This window comes from Ptychodera flava, chromosome 18 (assembly GCF_041260155.1).
Source record: "Ptychodera flava strain L36383 chromosome 18, AS_Pfla_20210202, whole genome shotgun sequence".
NCBI classification, from domain to species: Eukaryota; Metazoa; Hemichordata; class Enteropneusta; family Ptychoderidae; genus Ptychodera; species Ptychodera flava.
In genome coordinates, this window is record NC_091945.1 from 37228892 (window position 1) to 37247390 (window position 18499).

Consider the following 18499-nt stretch of genomic DNA (forward strand, 5'->3'; position numbering starts at 1 on the left):
CACATACATATGAGCATCAAAGATGAGGACTCATGACAAATCCTAGCAGTTAATCCTAGCATTTAATCATACATCATTTTAAAATGCATGGTTTACAAATAGTTTTTGAAAGATATTTTTTATGCTGGTCTTTCAGTTTAGTAATGAACCGTTTTATCCACGTAAGATGCCCTTTAAATTCGGACATTTTGTAAAACACTTCATACAAGACAAGATGGTAAAATGTTTAGTCTATGTGAAGACATCAGAGAATTGATTGTTTGTGTATTAACCTGCAGAGCATTGTCTTTGTTTTGCTACATCTTGAATTGTTGGTGGTCCAGGTAATGGAATGATATACAAATGCCAGCTGTCACTACAGACCTCTTCATATTGCAAAAACTCAACTGGGACTTAGCAAGGATCAAATTATCCTCTTTAATGAACAGGATGCTGTTCATACTTGATCACTTGATTTTAGTGCCTGCCCAAGGAATGACACAATAACCATGCTAACAATAACAATAACAATATGGCCAATCTCTAGCTAGGACCATGGCCAGCAGAACAAATTAGCATGCATGTTTGGTCAGCTCATCTTGGACTTGAACTTCAATGGATCTTAGATCAAGACCAAGTTAATCCATAGGGGTCATCCAATCTGCAGCTGTGCATACAGGATCTACACTACTGGTCTGTTGCTACACACAACATATCCAAACATCCCTTAAGCATATCCAAAATTTTTAAATGCAGGCTATATGAAACTGGTGACTGCAGATACAAAAATACAAAAGGAATGAGCTATGAACATGCATCAAGTGCTGAATTTGCTTCACATTTGCTTGACATTAATTATATTTCTGGAAAGAGGCAATGTTTATCAAAACAAAAATCACACAGATGCAGACGGGACAACCTCCTCCCTTTAATCATACATCTTACACTTTCTCTGGTCCTTAAACCTTATAACAAATTATGAAATACCAACCAGTCTAACAACAAAGTAAACGAAACAAAAAATTTAAATTAGATATTACAACTTTATGTGCTGTTAGTCAATATCTGTCACATTGAAATGATCAAATTAATAATATTATATATTATTCCCTGAATACATGGGTTTATGTGCCTCAGAGAAGGTGACAATTTGCGCAACGCCAGGAGGGCAAATTGTCTCCTGTTGTGAGAGCACATAAACCTATGTATTCAGGCAATAATAATTTATTACATGCCTCTCCACATTTAACCCTATATGACATTTAGTTACATGCAGGGCATTCTCAAACAATTTTAAAATTATCGACCAACATCAGAGGTCCATATATCTTTCTCTCATGAATTTGACTTTGTTTTTGTACCGTCTATTTACTGTCTGTTCTGTGCTGTTTTGTGTCTATGTTTACAACTATTGTCTTACAAATTTTAACCTAGTGTTATTGGATTAGGGATTGGTATGATAGCGATTATTTTATCAAACAGATTTTAACTAAAGTCAAAATAGCAGTGCGCACATGGATATTTACATCTAGCCTGAAGTGTCTAGTTTGACATTGAAAACATGAAAGGGCTTCACCAGACTGGGTAACTATGGAAACCGGTCTGTATATCGTTCACACTGCCGTCTAACTGGCAGATGTTCCTATTCAAATCATGCACTCATTTTCACTCACATTGAGGCATGTAATAAGGTTTTTCACTCACACTGAGGCATGTAATAAGGTTTTTCACTCACATTGAGGCATGTAATAATTTTCACTCACATTGAGGCATGTAATAAGGTTTCTGTATTTGGGAAAGCAAGTCCCTTCACACCGTATCTAACCACAGAATATACAATTGAAATCCTGAGAAATCCTTTATCAAACATCCTGATCATCAAATCATGTCTGGTTCATAAATATTAAACATGGTACAGAAAACAGCTGCAGTATAAGAATAAATGCAGTGAATTGGTATCACAATCAAATAGAAATGTTAGTACACAATAAAAATTTTAATATGAACATTTATCCTTTTTGTCTTCTGACTGACAGTAAGAAAATGTTTGATTTATTAAATGTACGAAGTGTATTTACTTCACTGCCATTACAATAAAAGCACAGGTCAGTCTGTGAACAAAACATTTATTGTAAACGGAAAGAGACAAGACTAGACAATATTTTAACTTTATTGAGAAGTATATCATTTCTTGACATTTACTGTCAGAAACAATGGAAGTCACAATACCCTAATAGAATGGAAGTCACCATACCCTAATAGAACATAAATGGACAGTTTCAAGGTACCTAATTCACCCTCAGACACAATGCCATGAGTGAAATGTCACTGACATCCCTTCATATGGTTCAAGGGGTTTCCAATCACTGATGCATTACACACGAGCAAATAACAAATATAAACTGCAAGAGTTATATAACAATACACACTGGTATATTTACTTTACAAAAATGTTGAGATTTTTCACATTTAAGAAAAAATGTTAATTTGTCTGACAGTACTATACATGACATTTAAACATTTTATCCATTCCTGATATAACCTGTTGATGAATACCGTAACTGTCTGTGCTCAATGGAATTTCAGGGATATACTTTTGAATGATTACCAGTACCAGGTTTTCCCTCATCAAGCAAATACTGCACAATGTAACACTATCAGATTGACATGATGCATGATAGTATTTGAAATTACTTGCCCTATTGGCAGATATATTTATGCATACTTCATGATATTTCACAAAAACATCATCACGAGTATCATTGTGATTCATGAACAAAACTACATTGACAGCTGTGTTGGAAGCTAAATATCAAAATTATCTAACAGTATATTGACATTGCTGGTCTGTAACATCTGAAGGAATATACAGAAAGACATGAATTTCAATATATATATTGATTCTGCCTGGCTTCATGTTTGACATCATCCCTCTGACGGTGAAAATCTCAAAGTACAAAAATTGGCAAAAGTGCATAGTGCATAAAAGTCTCTGTGGCTTCAGATATCTTTTTTCTCAATTTTGCCAATTACAGGGAAAAATCCCTTTCAATATTACAAAAACTGCAAGCTTACAAAGCCTGTACAAAACATTTTGTTTCATGGTTTAAAAATTCCACTGCTTTTCATTATTCTCCAATTACATGTATAACAATTCCAATACACACTGACACATCAAGTTGTCTCATTTAATTACAAAATAATGTCAAATGTGAAAGATTACAATTCATGTCAACCATTCACTTGATGTAATAAATACTCATTAGATTTTGACAATAAAGATACATCCTATAAATGGACGTGTCATTCATATGGAGTATTTCAAATATGCACTGTAACATGATGGTATTCATTTACTGTATTTCATTACTCAGTAAGTATTCAATGTTGTGCATTCATCTACCTCAGCTCAGACACAAAACAGACTTGAATTGCAGTTTTATAAGAGGTTGTCATAAAAAGGTAATGTTGTGTTTCAAGAAAAAAAGCCTATTGGTTTTAGGAAACACTTTGTCCCAAAGGAAAGAATTACTTGATGCCTTCACGGACATGCTATGTAAAATGAATGAATAAGGGAAAAGCTTACCAACAGTGTGAGTCCAGGTACAACCACTGGTAGAAGAGCACAAAATAACCTATATTACATAAAAGGCATGCTGCAACTTGGCTTTCTCAACTTTGCATAGACTTACAAATATCATACTAGACACTGATTGGTTAATGTAAACATACCACCTGGTTTCCCTGTCCATTGTCATGTAAAAGTCTTACACAATGTGGATGTGCAGGATCTTTGTCAAACACTTTTACAAAATGTCTCAATTCTGTGAAAATATTTTTGTGGAGTTTATAATATACGGCTAGTTTTTAATTGGGTTCGAACCCACAACATACGGCATCAGTCGCCTAGCGGAGAGGCCACAGAGAGAACCGCTCGGCTAAATAATGATATCTCCTTTGAAACGATCACTCTGTCCAACAGGAATATATATATATAAAAGTATTTACAAGAAACAACATGTTGTTAATTTCCCCATTCTAAGGCTTTGACAAACTCTTCTTCAGTAAAAGATAACATCTTGGCTGCTTCTATGTGCATCTGTTATAGACAAAATACAAACATGAATCATTATAAATCCCTCAGAAAATACAACAGAAATGCCATGTCAATAATATAGCGTATGTTTGATTATATACAACACAACAATATCATTGTAAACTGAAAATCATTTATTTTGATGTCTACATTTGCTGTTTACTGGGCAGAATAACTGTCATTTACATAGAAAACATATCTAATTGATAAAATTTCAATAATAATTCTTTTTAAGTTTACACAGATCAGACTAAAAGGTCCATTCATTCTATGTAAGGTCAACTTATTTGTTCATTTCGATATCTTCTTCCATTATTTGTTCATTCCTTCCACCAGACATAGAACCTGGTTATTTTGTCTGCAGTTTTCAAAGAATTGCATCTTCTTCCCATCACTGAAATCAGTGTGATGAGAATGATCAAAAGAAACTATTGTTTTTGTGTGCACGTTTAAAATAATTCATCAGAGCCAGTGACATACATGAAATACTGCACAGTTGGGAAATAGTACAAGTAATTCTGTTCAAAAAAATATCTACTTACAATTCATGTGTGTTAGTTTTCTTGAACACTCGATACTTACCTTTTGTCTTTTAAGAATATCAATCAATTTCAATTGTTTCTTAAATCCAGTCATCAACTCTGATTTTTGTTTGTCAAGACGTTTATTTTCAGCTTGTAACTGTTCAATCCTTTTTCTGTCTTGATCTGTTGAGTCCTGTATTTCATACAAAATCATGAAAATTATTAAATACAATGATTTTTACCGTGGTGTCCTGATAGGAAACACACAACAATGGTAGTTATACTTCAATAATTCAGGATGTGGACACCAATCATCACAATTCTTCAACAGTCATGGATCAAAATATACAATCCAAATTTTCAAGAATTGGCCAAACCCGAAATTCGAATCGACCACGGTACAAACAAAGCCATGTGCGCAAACGCGTATAGACGTACGTGTATTTCCATACGCGTTAGTACACATGTGGGTTTGTTTATACCGGCATCACGTGATTATTTTGGCGTACTGAGTGTGTAGAACGCATCGCGTCCTTCTTATTCCGGAGTAGAACCATTGGAAAACAAAATAATTTATTAACCTACCTTTGATGTTTGCTTAGCTTTACTGAGTTGTGATTTCAGTTTTTCAATTTCTTCCAAAGCTCTGTTCAATCTAACTTCCTTTGCATTCTGGGTAGCCGATGCTTGCTTCTGTCCTCTTTTCAATGAATCCAATTCCTAGAAAGTCAACAATTTTACAGAAGATAGTTGTTAAAACAGATCACTCATTAGATGACCATTGTTTCCATTTCTGTTTATCACTGTTTACTGTCTTTTTTGTACCTGTACTTCCTATGAAAGTAATTGGGAACTGTCGTTGTAAAACTTACAAACACAAACTGTATACTGGATATTTGATGATAATCCTGTGAATGGAAGTGCCATCTACTGGATTGCTGTATGGCATTTGAAAAACTTGACCATAGTGAGAGTAAAAGCTGCAGTTCTGTCAGAAGTTGGTCAAATTCACACTCACTTTCTACTCTGATTATGTTTTTCTTTAATGTATGAAATATCAATAAGTTACAAAATAAAACAGAATAACACTTTGAGAAATAATAAGCTACTGTAATCGGCTAAATAACCACAAACGAAACAGCGTCAGATAATTAAAACAAAATGTCCTTCTTTTCAAACAGGTTACAAATGTGTGTATATCACTTGCACTAAGTTAGAATTTGGAAATTAATATAATAATCAAATATTCACAAAAGAAGACTTGTCATTCATTGTATTAGGACATGTCAATTTTGTGACAAATTATGTTCGCGATGGTAAACATATTTGCAATTCAGAAAACATTCAGAGATCCTTAAAATCGATAGTGTGCTTTTGCAGTTCAATGTTTGAATACAAATATACTTTAGGGTGAGCCTTTTATTTTTCTTGTTTCTCATCTCAAGAGGAATACTCGGGCAGGGCAGGCGGTCGCAATAAAAAAAACAAGTACCAAAAAAAAACCTTTTTGTTTCAGTTCAATGTTCTGTCCATTCAGTCTCTACAATTTTTAAGTACAAAAAAATTGTATTTATTTGTTTCAGTTCAATATTCTGTCCATTCAGTCTCTACAATTTTTAAGTACAGAAAAATGTGTACTTGTTTCAATTCAATGTTCTGTCCATTCAGTCACTGCAAATTCTTGTCTTTCAGTTCAGTGTTCTGTACTCTCTGTCCTTTCAGTCTGAGTCGCTGCAATCTCACAATTTGATGATGGTGGTGCTGTTGCTAGGATGACCGCCTCAGAGGCGGCGAATATAAAAAAGTTTTTTTTTTATTTTCATGCCGGAGCTGAAATTTATAGTCGGTCGGGAGATGAGAAACAAAAAAATAAAAAATGTCACCCTTACATACCTTTCTCACAGCACTAAGTTGATTTTCAAGGCCATCACTTTTACTTTTGATTTCTTCTGATAGTCTCTTATACTTTTCAATTTGTGTTTGTTGACTTTGGTTTGTTCTCTGAAGTCTATTTCTCTCATCTTCAACATCTTTGATGTGCATTGCAAGATTTTGTTCTCATCATCCTAGATACAGACAAGAGAAAGAGACCAAAACATGATTCACATTCCTTCATTCAAATTTGATGAAGTTTTGTTGGTAGGGATTTGACAGCAGATTGTGACTTCACTGACACTTTGCATTCAGCAAGACACTTTACTACGTTACAACTGATGCAGACACTGATACAATGTCGTGCAGTCATTTCTTCAGGGTTCCTAAGAGTTCATGGTTTCAGACATTCAATATGCAAAAAATAATGAATTTACATCAGTTGGACAGAAAGAGCACCAAAATAGACAACATTACCTTTTCAAAGATAGGAATTGTTTTATATTTTATTCAATCATGTTTGTAAGTCTATAGAGTCAAATGACACTAAGACAACAAAAACTGATTTGTACAAGGAAAGACTTCATGTCAACCTTGTATGACACAGGAGTTTGTTTCCCAGGCGATGACTGCATCTTTGCCTACATTGATCGGTCTTTCTCACCAGCGCTGAGTAATTGACTGTGGAGTGTTTTACTAAATAGCAGTAATAACCATCATCACTTAACTGGTCTGCATCGCAATTACTTTAACATTATCAATTTATAAAAAGACAAATACATTCTCAGATATCAGATATGCATATATTCACTATCCAGTGCTATTTCACATTTGACTTTAATAATTATCATGACACTCTTGAGAGTTATCAGCTGTTACCGTAAGATGATTAGATAATTAGGTTTCATTCATCATATCATGTCATGATCTTAAAGGATTTTAAATTGAGCAATCCACATGTATCAGTACAAACCACATATAAACATACAGAAGCCTTCAAAAATTCCCTACTGGCAATACTCTGTTGAATAAAAAATTGATTAGTTTTAAGAGATAATAATAGAAAAAGAAAATAGTGTGACAATTTGACTGATAATACAGACAGATGGGCTGACCTACCATTTATTTGATAGAATTGATTGACGTGACCTTTCATGACAGCTTTGTCTACAGTAGATTAAAACTTTCCATTCAATGATTTTCAATGGTTGGTCATGGGTAAAACTGATATAGTATTACGTACCTCATCAAATGTTTCTGTCCCTGAAGACAGTTTTTAGACTGTACAAAATAATCATCATCATTGGAACGATTGTATCAGTAATTCTTCTGGAATGACAGAGTGCAGGGAAGTGACAATGGAAATGTCATCTCAATTCCACAGGGGATTGGTAATTAACTTTATCCTTTTATTCCATTCATAGACCAGCCTGTCTAGTTCAACTTACCCCTTCACTGCATTCATAAGCCAATTTATATTTGTGTACAGCTCAACTTACTCTTTCACTGCAATTACAAGCCAATCTGCCCATAACTGCATTCATAAGCCAATCTGTCAAGTTCAAGTTTCCACGTTACTGCATTTATAAGCTGACCCATACAGTTCAACTTACCCTTTTACTGCATTCATGAGCTAGTCTGTCCAACTCTTCTTGCATAACCCGTAACTTTGCTTTTAAAAATCGAATTGTGGCTTCTGAAAAACGAAAATAACCGACAATTTCGGATTGAAGATGATATCACACTAAACATATAAAAGTAGATTTCCAAACATTGCATATCTTGACATTTTATTGTACTGGTACACACTACAACTACATGAGAAAATTATCCCTCTTTACACAAAGGTTACAGTTCACTTTAAAAGGTGAATCTGACGCTCTATGAAATTACAGTGTAATTAGTTCCGTTTGATTTGAGATCATACCCGTCTGAATTCCATTAATAATCAAAATGTATTTAGTTCCCTTTTTCGAAATATGAAGTTCATACATAACATGATTAACTTGTTTCAAACTTGAATTTATTACTTTGTTGGGTATCTTGGGGACGGATGTCTTCAAACACTCTACACTGTTGTCACTTCAGGAATACCACTTGTCCTATCTTGCATAACACCAAGATTAAAGAACACAGGACTCAAATAAACTTGAATAGAAAGGCTTTTGAATGTATAATATGTCATTTTATTACATTGAGCTTATTTTCTAGAAGGCAATGCAAAGAGGACACTTTAACATTCAGTCAAGTTGACAATTATGAATTATCCCACATATCTAAAGCTTGCTTTTTGTATATTTGTTCTATTGCCTAAAACACTGAGTTTACACAATTTCATAACTGTACGGTACTACATGGTTTACGGGTAGGTACTGAAGGCAGAGTAAGAAAAAAAACATTTTTGTTAGGCAGGTGAAATTTTAGGATAGATTGAGAAGCTGGAGGTGGAAATAATTCCTGATTTTTGGTTTGCTTAGAGGTAAGCCATGCATATGCCAGGTATGCATTATAAAAGACATAATTTTAGATCATGCATTATTTTGATCAGAGAAGGGACTTCTGTTACCTGCCCACATGTTGGTTATTATTTTCTATGAATTTCATACACTGCCAAAAAGCTTGCTATTCAGGATTATATTACCATGCCCTGCCCGTCACATTTTGATTGGTCCAGCTGAACCACGTGACTGACAACAAATATGCAGTAATGGTTTGTTTACATGCCCATGAATATGAATAATAAGATTAACAACTCAAAGTATCGTAATCATAATCATAATCAATCACAAAATAAAATGGAGCACTTGTAGGTCAAGTTGAGATACTTTTTTCTGAAAACATCTCCAGATTTGTCAATTTTTTACAGCACGCATGACATGTATTGCTCAGTTTCTGGGGCCCAGTTGTCGTTTGCTCTTGAAATTTTCGGAAATTTTGACAGTTTTCATGGGTTCGCTGATAATATAATGGAAATAACAGACTCCGCTCTGACCATTAACATTTATTTATGGGCACGGGCTCGAGGAAAGCAAAATTAATGGGCTTGGCAAGCCTCGCCTGTTAATTTTTGGCTTTCCTCTCGCCCTTGCCCACAAATAAACATTAATGGTCAGCGCGTCGCTCGTTATTTCTATAATGAAGGGTATTGTTTTGGGAGGCTAATCAGTGAGCAGCCTATATGATAGGATGGTAATGCTGACAAGAAGCAGAACTGTGCCTGTAACACTACTGGTACCATGGATTGATCCAGAATACACACAAGTTGATCCATGGATCTACTCTAGTTTATCCTTACCTGTTCCCATATCTTGGGCAGCTTGTGGTAGTATATCATCATCAATATCATCAGCATGCAGTTGTCCACTGTCAATTTGACCCTCTATGTTAGTAATTGTCTGAGTCAGTGACAGATCTGGAACTGCAACATCATCACTTATATTGCTGGCTTTAGATCTGGCTCTTGAACTGCAATCAGTAACAATAACAGATTTTGATTGTAGCAGGACGATTTTTGCAAATAAAAACAATAAACATGAATGTGCATAAAACACTAATAGCTTATAAATAATATTAAAATCCTTAAATTGGCTAGATCAGCAACTTTTCTTTATTGTGATGGACATTAATAAATAATACTAATGTGGATGAGTTGAATCTTGTTGAGCACTTATTTTCAGCCAAGACAACTCTAAAAACTTCATATTCAATCAACATGAAGGATAATTTTGATGCTTTAAGAATAAACAACCAGTTTGAGATCAAATAAACTTAACTGCAAACTCACTGGATTGTCCTCACTCTCAACTTAACTCATTTACTTCCCTTCTGATTATCAATTGGTTAATCCTTTAGTGTGTATAGTAATACTAATACTACAGGGAATTTATCAGTGATGCACCTAATCTCATTGAGCTCCAGGCACTGGAAAGGAACACAGTAGCAGATGCTTACTTATCACTAAGCATATCACTTTACTGATAACACTGATAGTTCAGCAGTGTTGGAAAGTACGAAGGCAATGTTATGTCACATGACCTCTGGAACTGTAGACAGAAGTAGATTCTAACAAGTTTACAAGAATAGTTTACTGTAACAGACAGAAGTGGGTTCAGATGGACTCTAATAGCTTCCTCAGTAGGACAATTTGACAAACAATTTGACAAACCAGTCACTTTATTTATCAACAACATAACACCATTTTCCTACCTTGGTTTTCTGGTTCTGGAATTTGGTCTGGATGGAGTTTTACCTTGTGATGGAGGTCGTCTTTCCTTTACAGATTCAGATCTTTCCTGCAATACAATGCATGGATATCATAATCTAAAATTTCATGCAACATGAGAAGTCATTCTACTAACCATGATTTTTTTGTGTTGTTAAACTGAGCATTAAGAACTGTGTACCAAGCGGAAAAAAGCAATTATTAGTAAATGTTATTAACTTTTGGATCCAGTTGAATGAAATGGTAATTTTTTGAACTGGGATGAGTTGAAGGACAGGGGTGTTCCCCAGTCTTCCATTCTCAAATGGTTTGGTTTGATGAAAGCAATTCTAAGCAAGTGGAAGAACAATGATTCCATTAGGAATTTTACTCTGCCAGATCAAAGATCATTTTTAAGTTAATTTATGGAAATTGCTACAAATGCATAATATACTACAAGAAATATCACGAAATCCATTATAGATTACTAATACAAGGTTACAATCGATATCAAACTCTGTGAATTCCAGTTTAAAATTCTACATAACATTCTACCTACCAATAGTGTTCTGTTTAAAATGACACCACCAAGGGTTCCATCAAATAAATGTACTTTTTGTAAAAATGAAGTTGAAACATTATAACCTATTTTCTATGATTGCGAATTTACAACAGAGTTTTGGTATGGTTTTTTCATAAAGTTTTCCTAGTGCAAAACAAATACTTATTGTCGATAAGAACCTCTCCACATTGGTTAATTTTCTAATTTTGATTGACAAACGTCATATTTATCTGACAAAGCTTGAAAATCAGAAAACCAAATCATTTGATTTTCAAAAGATGACTACAAAAGACACAGAAAGTATAATATTGTATAGCAGTGAAAAAAAACCAGATTGACTTTACACAACAAGAAATGGGGTCACTGTAGTATTCTAAAAACTCTTATTCCTGCAACCACAACACAGTGAATTTATTACATGTAGTTGGAAAATCTTATAATTCTATTTTTTTTTTTCATATGTAGTCTCTGAGACATCTTGACTGACATTTATTGATATCATTGCATTGTAGTTTTTGTAATAGACGTTATGTACCCTCCAACTATTGAGATTGTAAACTATTTTGATGACCTCAATAAAACTTTTGGATCCAGTTAAAGTCTATGCTGGGATCCTCAGAAAACCTGTTGTAGTGTGCTTGTTCTGTTGAGTTCAGTTTCTAATTTGTGTCATAATTTGAAAGTTGTTATCCTCGCTACAAAAATTTAACCACAATAACACATGAGTTAGAGACAGCTTTCACTACTTCCTGTAGTCTAAATCAGTGGATAAATCAAGTTGTCTGTTGTGAATGTTAAAGGCACAATATGTCAAAAAGCTATTCTGTTCTTTCCAATTAAGTTTCCCTCAGTGATTTTTCACAGGTAAAAGTTATACCATGATAATAGATGAGATGGCTTTCTTCAACATTGACTTGTCTAAGTTGCTTTAAATATATCCTAAACCATTTTCCACTGACTTTTGCTCAGCCCTGTTTGTTTTCTAAAGACTTTCCAGATTAACTTAATGAAAGTGGAGGGTAAAAACATGCACAAGTGTTAAAACTGGGAAAAGGAATTCTGTGAAACGTGAACATACTTCTTCTTGAAAAGTGTGTGATCTTCATTTATTCCTTTGTTCAGAATGTTTGAAAAGCAGAAAACGCGACACGGTTCATAAAATTTTCACATCAGACAATTCACCGTTGTTGCTGGTGACAGCCCAGAGTGTGTATGGAGTAATACTGATTACTTTCAGTATTCAGTAAGATCCACTACCACTAGCTTGAGTTTCATTTTACTGATAGTATGGGACAGAACATTTGATACATTTCAACTCACCTTTGCCAGATTGTTTGTGATGAGAGGTGGTTCTGTTTCATACAGAGGTAACTCGTCATCATCATCAACGTCATTTATATTGACATCTTCATCATCATCAGATAACATTGAGCGACTTGCTTTGGTTAGCATACTCTCCTGTTCTCGCTGACAAGACATGAAACAGATCAAAATAAATTTGGTAGTCATGTTATTTAATCATGTGTTTTGTACAAGACTGGATCTTATGAGAGACCTAATATCTACACATGATCATTATTTGATAATGATAACAATTGGACAAAAATATTTGAATAATGATTTACATTTAGAAGAGTCTTCACTTGACCATGTTTTGAACAATGATAGTTTTATTGGTATGCCTTCAAACACTTTGCATGCAAAAAGGTCATGTGGTCTGTGTTTGAGCATGGACAGATGTAATGGCAATATTATGTTTTGTAAGGGGAGTATCAATGGGAACAAGGTGTTGTGAAGTACTGAGTGGATAAAATTTCCTTCCAGACAAAAGTAAATCATTAATGATACCAAAATAATGTCACATTGACACTCCCATTCAGGGATGGAAAGGCAGTGAGAACAATGATAAGTTTTGCTTTCTATTCTGCTGCTCCATGATGTTTGCATTGCTGCTTGATAAATGGGATTCCATTTCATTGTTTGCAGTTATTAATTTTTTATCTCAGAAGAATCCTGACTGGTGAATCCCACTATCATGTCGTTATTTTACCTGAGACTGACCTTTTGACCTCAGAAAGGTTGGTAATTTTTATGTGCAGCAAATGCATGTTCACACCATGTTAACTGTTGCCGATCAGCTAGAATTTTGGGCGGAAGACATGGAGATTGCTTGATTATAAAACCCCCCTTATAATTACATCCATTTCATGTTGCTGAACCGAGTGCTATAGTCGGATGAATACTGTAATCTACACAATCCACTCAGTGATCACATGATATAATCAGTAAATGGATGAAAGAAAACATTTACAGCAAAAAACAATTGGCTCCATTCCTTGTTATCCATCTTCTTTTATATCACCATCTCTTATAACACTGACATGTGTAGCTATGTAGCTTTGATTCACAAGATTCTCAGTTTTGGAGTTTGTTTCAGATAAGTTCTTGTCATTTCTTGAAATCCATCAATCTCTAGCGCACAGTGTAATATTGAGAACCCTAATACAGTAGAATGACATACAGGCTTTGAAGCAAATATACTTTTCATTGCCATCTTTTCTGCCACTTACCATGACTTCTTCTGCTTGTAGAATTAACCCAGCTGTCTTGGCTTCCAACTCAGCATTGAGACGTCTGAAACAACACACAAACAAACATATATACTTCTGTTCACCGCATTCAGAAATAATAAACCTTATTACTCCTCTGATAACTGAGGACTGAGAAACACAACTTGCCATGCCTGGCATGTAGTGCATTGAAAAGGTGTTTTGCACAGCTAAGACATACTATGTTCATAAAACAGAAAAATTTGCCATTTATGACCTTTTACAAGGTTTAAAAAATAGTTTGAGGTAAGAGCATTGTGATTACACTAAATCTTCATAGGAGAATGCTAGAAGACTTGATAGTCTGTTTTGCATTTATAAGTTTAAACTACCTGGTAGTGTCATTGCTATGAGTTTGCACTCTGCGTGTATTATACAATGATAGGGAAGTACCATAAGTATGCACTCTGCGTGTATTACACAATGATAGGGAAGTACCATAGGCATGATCTCAGTACTTGAACAGTCAACACTTGCTCTGAATTTATGTCTTGATATGTGACTTTGCAGGCTGAACTGAAATCATTAGTCAACAGTTCAAACTGGCAAAATCATTTGCCAACAATAAGATGGGAAAATAGTAGAAGTCTTTACTTCTTCATAATTGTGAACTTGATCATCGTACGGTAGACATAAATATTTTATAAACAAATTGGCTTTTATGTTTGTATTACTACTGAATTGTTCACTTTGGAACCACTTGCATGTACAACTTTGTTTCCTAAACTCAGAATGTCACATTTCAAAACTTCATTTTGATCCTTTTACTATCAGAAATGTATGACTTTATTAGATTCTGTAATAAACACATATAGGTTACAGCATGTCACTACCACGTGTAAGAGGTAATTGAGTTGGAAATGCTGTGTTTGGCAGAGCCACTTGGATGTGCCACTCCCTAATAGGTGCACTGGGAAAGACATCTTTTACGGAAGAGAAAGCATAGCCGTCAGTAACTTGTCTCTGAAAGTCTTTTCAGCGAGAATATCCTTCAAGGTTTTGCTATAGTATGTTGTGTTTGTGTATTATTTTCAGCTGGCTCCACGCCATGCCATGACTGGCTGACATAAGGACCTGCTTCACCTAGCTGTCAATCATTTTCTCTGCGTTAGGTTACAACAGGGTTTTCCCTGTTGTTGTTCATGAGGGCGCAGCGGGAGAGGACAGTCCCTGGCACTTGCAGCTCATGCCTTCAGCGCTACGCTTGCGATTTTTTCCACCGTCATAGGTGCAAGAGACTACACCAATAAGAGACAGAAAAGGCACGAGGGACTGTCGACAGTCTAGGTAACCACATGTGAAAGGTAGACTATAGCCCTGCCTCAAGCAACAGATCTTCAGTTTACAAGTATACTCCTAATTTTAAATGCTTTCAGATTTGTTATCAATACTACTTTTTGTACTTGTAAGCTACTTGTCTTTTTTTCATATTTTATGTTGTTTAAACAACTTGGAACAACTGCAAAGGAGCTTTTCATCGTCTTTTTTCCACCACTGACCGGATGGAATTTGAGTTGGCATTTTTGTTATTTTTTACCTCATACTTTTATACTGTATTTCCCATTTCTTGATTGTTTTTGTATCAAAGTACCACTGCCAATAAAGTGTAATAAATAAATTTCACTTTAAAGAGGCACTCCCACTTGGTAACATTTTTAAAACGCATTTTTTTAATGCCAACGGTAATATTTGACGTGGTGACTCCGCGCGGATCGCGAGATATCGATAAAAACATGTCATTTCCCGAGCGTATTTTTCACATCCCAAAGTTTTACGATCATTTCTGGTTATGACCCGAAATCGCCCGAAAGTGTGTTGTTGTGCTGATTGACGATATTCTAAGGAGTCCAAAAACGTTCGAATGACACAATTAATTTACCTCCTACTGCGATGACTTTATATACATCATTATCAATGCCTTTACCTCTGGTAATTCTTTTTTAAAACTTCTCCTTAGTTTTTGTCGTTTTCATTATTCTCAATCAGTTGTATTAAATTTTTAAACAATACCACATAGATATCAGTTTTTACGTGTAAAATATTAGTTGCCTCTGATGACTACATTTTGTCGTCTGCCACACAGTTACGCGTGGTTCGATACATAGCGGCCGCCGCGTGTGGTATGCGCGCATACCACGCGGCGACCACTATGCATACTATGTATCAACCGCACCTATCTGTGCTAGTCACCTATGCGAATTCTGGTGGAATAAGCAAACTTTGCTTTTTGTTTTTTTACCGAGTCAGTAGGACTCGGCTTTCTCCCATGGGACATGACCGCTCACCGACGCGAGTGGTACTGCTGTGGCGTACAGCAGCGTCAGCGTAGACTTGTACTCCATAGCTTAGTTGACAATGGCCCCAGTGCTGAACGTTCTATGTTCGGAAGCTGAATTCAGGTGGGCCACCGGAATTCAAACTTTAACTTTTTTGAGGACATGTTTTTATCGATATCTCGCGATCCGCGCACAGTCGCCATGTGAAATATCGACCGTTGGCATTAAAAAAAATGTTTTTTAAAATGTTACCAATGGGAGTGCCTCTTTAATATTTGCATCAAAGAACAATAGAACCTCATATTAATTTGAACCTTATATTAATTTGACTAAGATTTGTTCATTATCAAAAGGAAGCTACACAACCAGTCAACAAATCATAAAAAAACCCTATCAACATCTTATCGCATGTGTAACATTAATTGTGGCTATGACAAAAAAGAACAAAGATTTCTCACTTGTATTCTTCTTCCCTGCTGAGAAGGTCAGGTGTTGGGCTTTTGTTCTTGTTGTTTGCTGACTGCCTGCCTGATCCAGGTCTCCGAGCCTTTAAATGGTAAAAATATATATTAATTTACAAAGACTTCAGTATTAAAGAAGCATTAATGATTAAAAATGGTTTTCAAAGTGCTATGGTACAAACATAAACAGATTGTACATGTAACATGTAAATTCATTCTAAAATCCATTTGTTTGGGTGAAAGTTAATTACATACAAAAACATAGGGAAAGCCTATCATTCCCAAGATGGATATCATTATTTAAATGAAAATGTTCTTGGAGTCTGGAGATGTATCACTGGTAAGAATATAATTTGAACCAGCTAAAAATGTACACAAAGTTTGATGAGGGCAAGAAATATCTAGTCCAAGCAAAAGCGCGAAGTTTTGATTGCACAAGCAACAGCACAGGTGCGTAACTCGTCGTTTCGCGAAGCCTCTGTAAGGCAACAACGCGTTACAGGACTGCACAGTGCAGCGGCTTCGCGCGTAGACACAGTGGATAGAGGGACTGTGGCGTAGCCCTGCGTACAATGTTGTGTGTTCCCGGCGTTGTACGGCTTCCCACCACCAAGACCGAACAACGCCGGGCTAGGGCTTCGCAACGCTAGGAGTCACGCGCCTGCCAAGCTGCCTGATTGTGGTTGGACAATGAGATTGCAGATTGAATGAATTGAAACGAGGCATTCGGTTCACGACTTCTTTTCCTTGTACCATCACAATGATGTACGTACCGTACAGAAGGGAATACAATAGATGACAAGACGTGAAAAAAAAACGTGTCTGTGCTCGCCCCTTTCGAATGGTACATGTACTTCTCGCTCTGCATGGCAGGGCTGTGTGTTACCGGCGTTATGCGGCCTCCCCTCCCACCATATGTGATGGGAGGCCGTATAACGCCGGTAAACACACAGCCCTGCCATGCAGAGCTAATGTACTTCAAGCACTTGTCAAACGCTCAGTGTGTACTACACTGTCTACAGTATCCAGTTGTTCGTAATCATCAGTGAACATTTGCATCCTTGCTTTAACACCTAAGCTTTCATTTGAAAAGAGAACAGGGTTCTTTCATCAGTTCGTCTCCAACTTACTTTCGGTCTTCGAAAGATATATAAACTGAACAAAGTAAGCAGAGTATGAAAAAACTACGTTACCTGGGAAGATGGTCTGCTCGAGCGTTCCGCCATTTTGCTATTTATGATCCTCTATCTTCGTGAAATTTAAACTCGAAAGACCGCGCAGCTTGTGCAAAATATAACGTTATCCAATATATGTGTGGGGGCGCTAACGAGTTGAAAGTGATGAGCATGTGAGTCCTTGTGCCCTGGTAAAACTCTCTGCACCACAGTCACCTGTCAACTGATACACGGCAGCGGTCGCGTGGTATGTTTGCATCATCCTCTAGTTAATGGATACCACACAGTGGCCGCCGTGTTCACAAGCGACTGTGCTTTGCGACTCAACTCCTTTGCTAGCTGCATAATTGAAGCAGTGGATCTAAGGCTGCGTTCACAAAAACGGTTGGGGGGGGGGGGCTGGAGGAATTCAGGGGGGGGATTCGAAAATTTTTGGGGTAGTGGAGGGGGGGACTTGAAAATTTTGCTCTACCTGTAGGGGGGGACTTGAAAATTTTTGGGTCCCTTTTGAGTTTTACATTTTCCAATTCCAAGTTTTTGTAGGTAATTCATGAAAAATGAATACCATTTTTTATGTCATCAAAATGTTGTAATGTTAGTAATAATTTAACAAAATCTAGAACCATTTTGTCACATATGACTTTTATCTCGAAAAAATCTTAACGTGTTATTTGTCGTAAAAAACAAACTTGAGCCTTGTAACAGGGCAGAAGCTGCGACTGTTAATGATTTCTGCAATATTTC

The 18499-nt window shown here is 35.9% G+C and overlaps 1 protein-coding gene across 1 annotated transcript; it reads right to left on the bottom strand.

Moving 5' to 3' along the window:
- Window positions 1-2390: 2390 nt before the first annotated feature.
- On the bottom strand, window positions 2391-17906 carry LOC139117537 (testis-expressed protein 9-like). The gene is given in 12 exon segments (XM_070680743.1): window positions 2391-4078; window positions 4658-4792; window positions 5185-5319; window positions 6493-6653; window positions 6656-6665; window positions 8085-8167; window positions 9767-9936; window positions 10678-10763; window positions 12555-12701; window positions 13805-13868; window positions 16578-16666; window positions 17774-17906. Coding segments are annotated over 12 exon segments (1188 nt in total). The 5' UTR covers window positions 17807-17906; the 3' UTR covers window positions 2391-4003.
- Window positions 17907-18499: the final 593 nt, after the last annotated feature.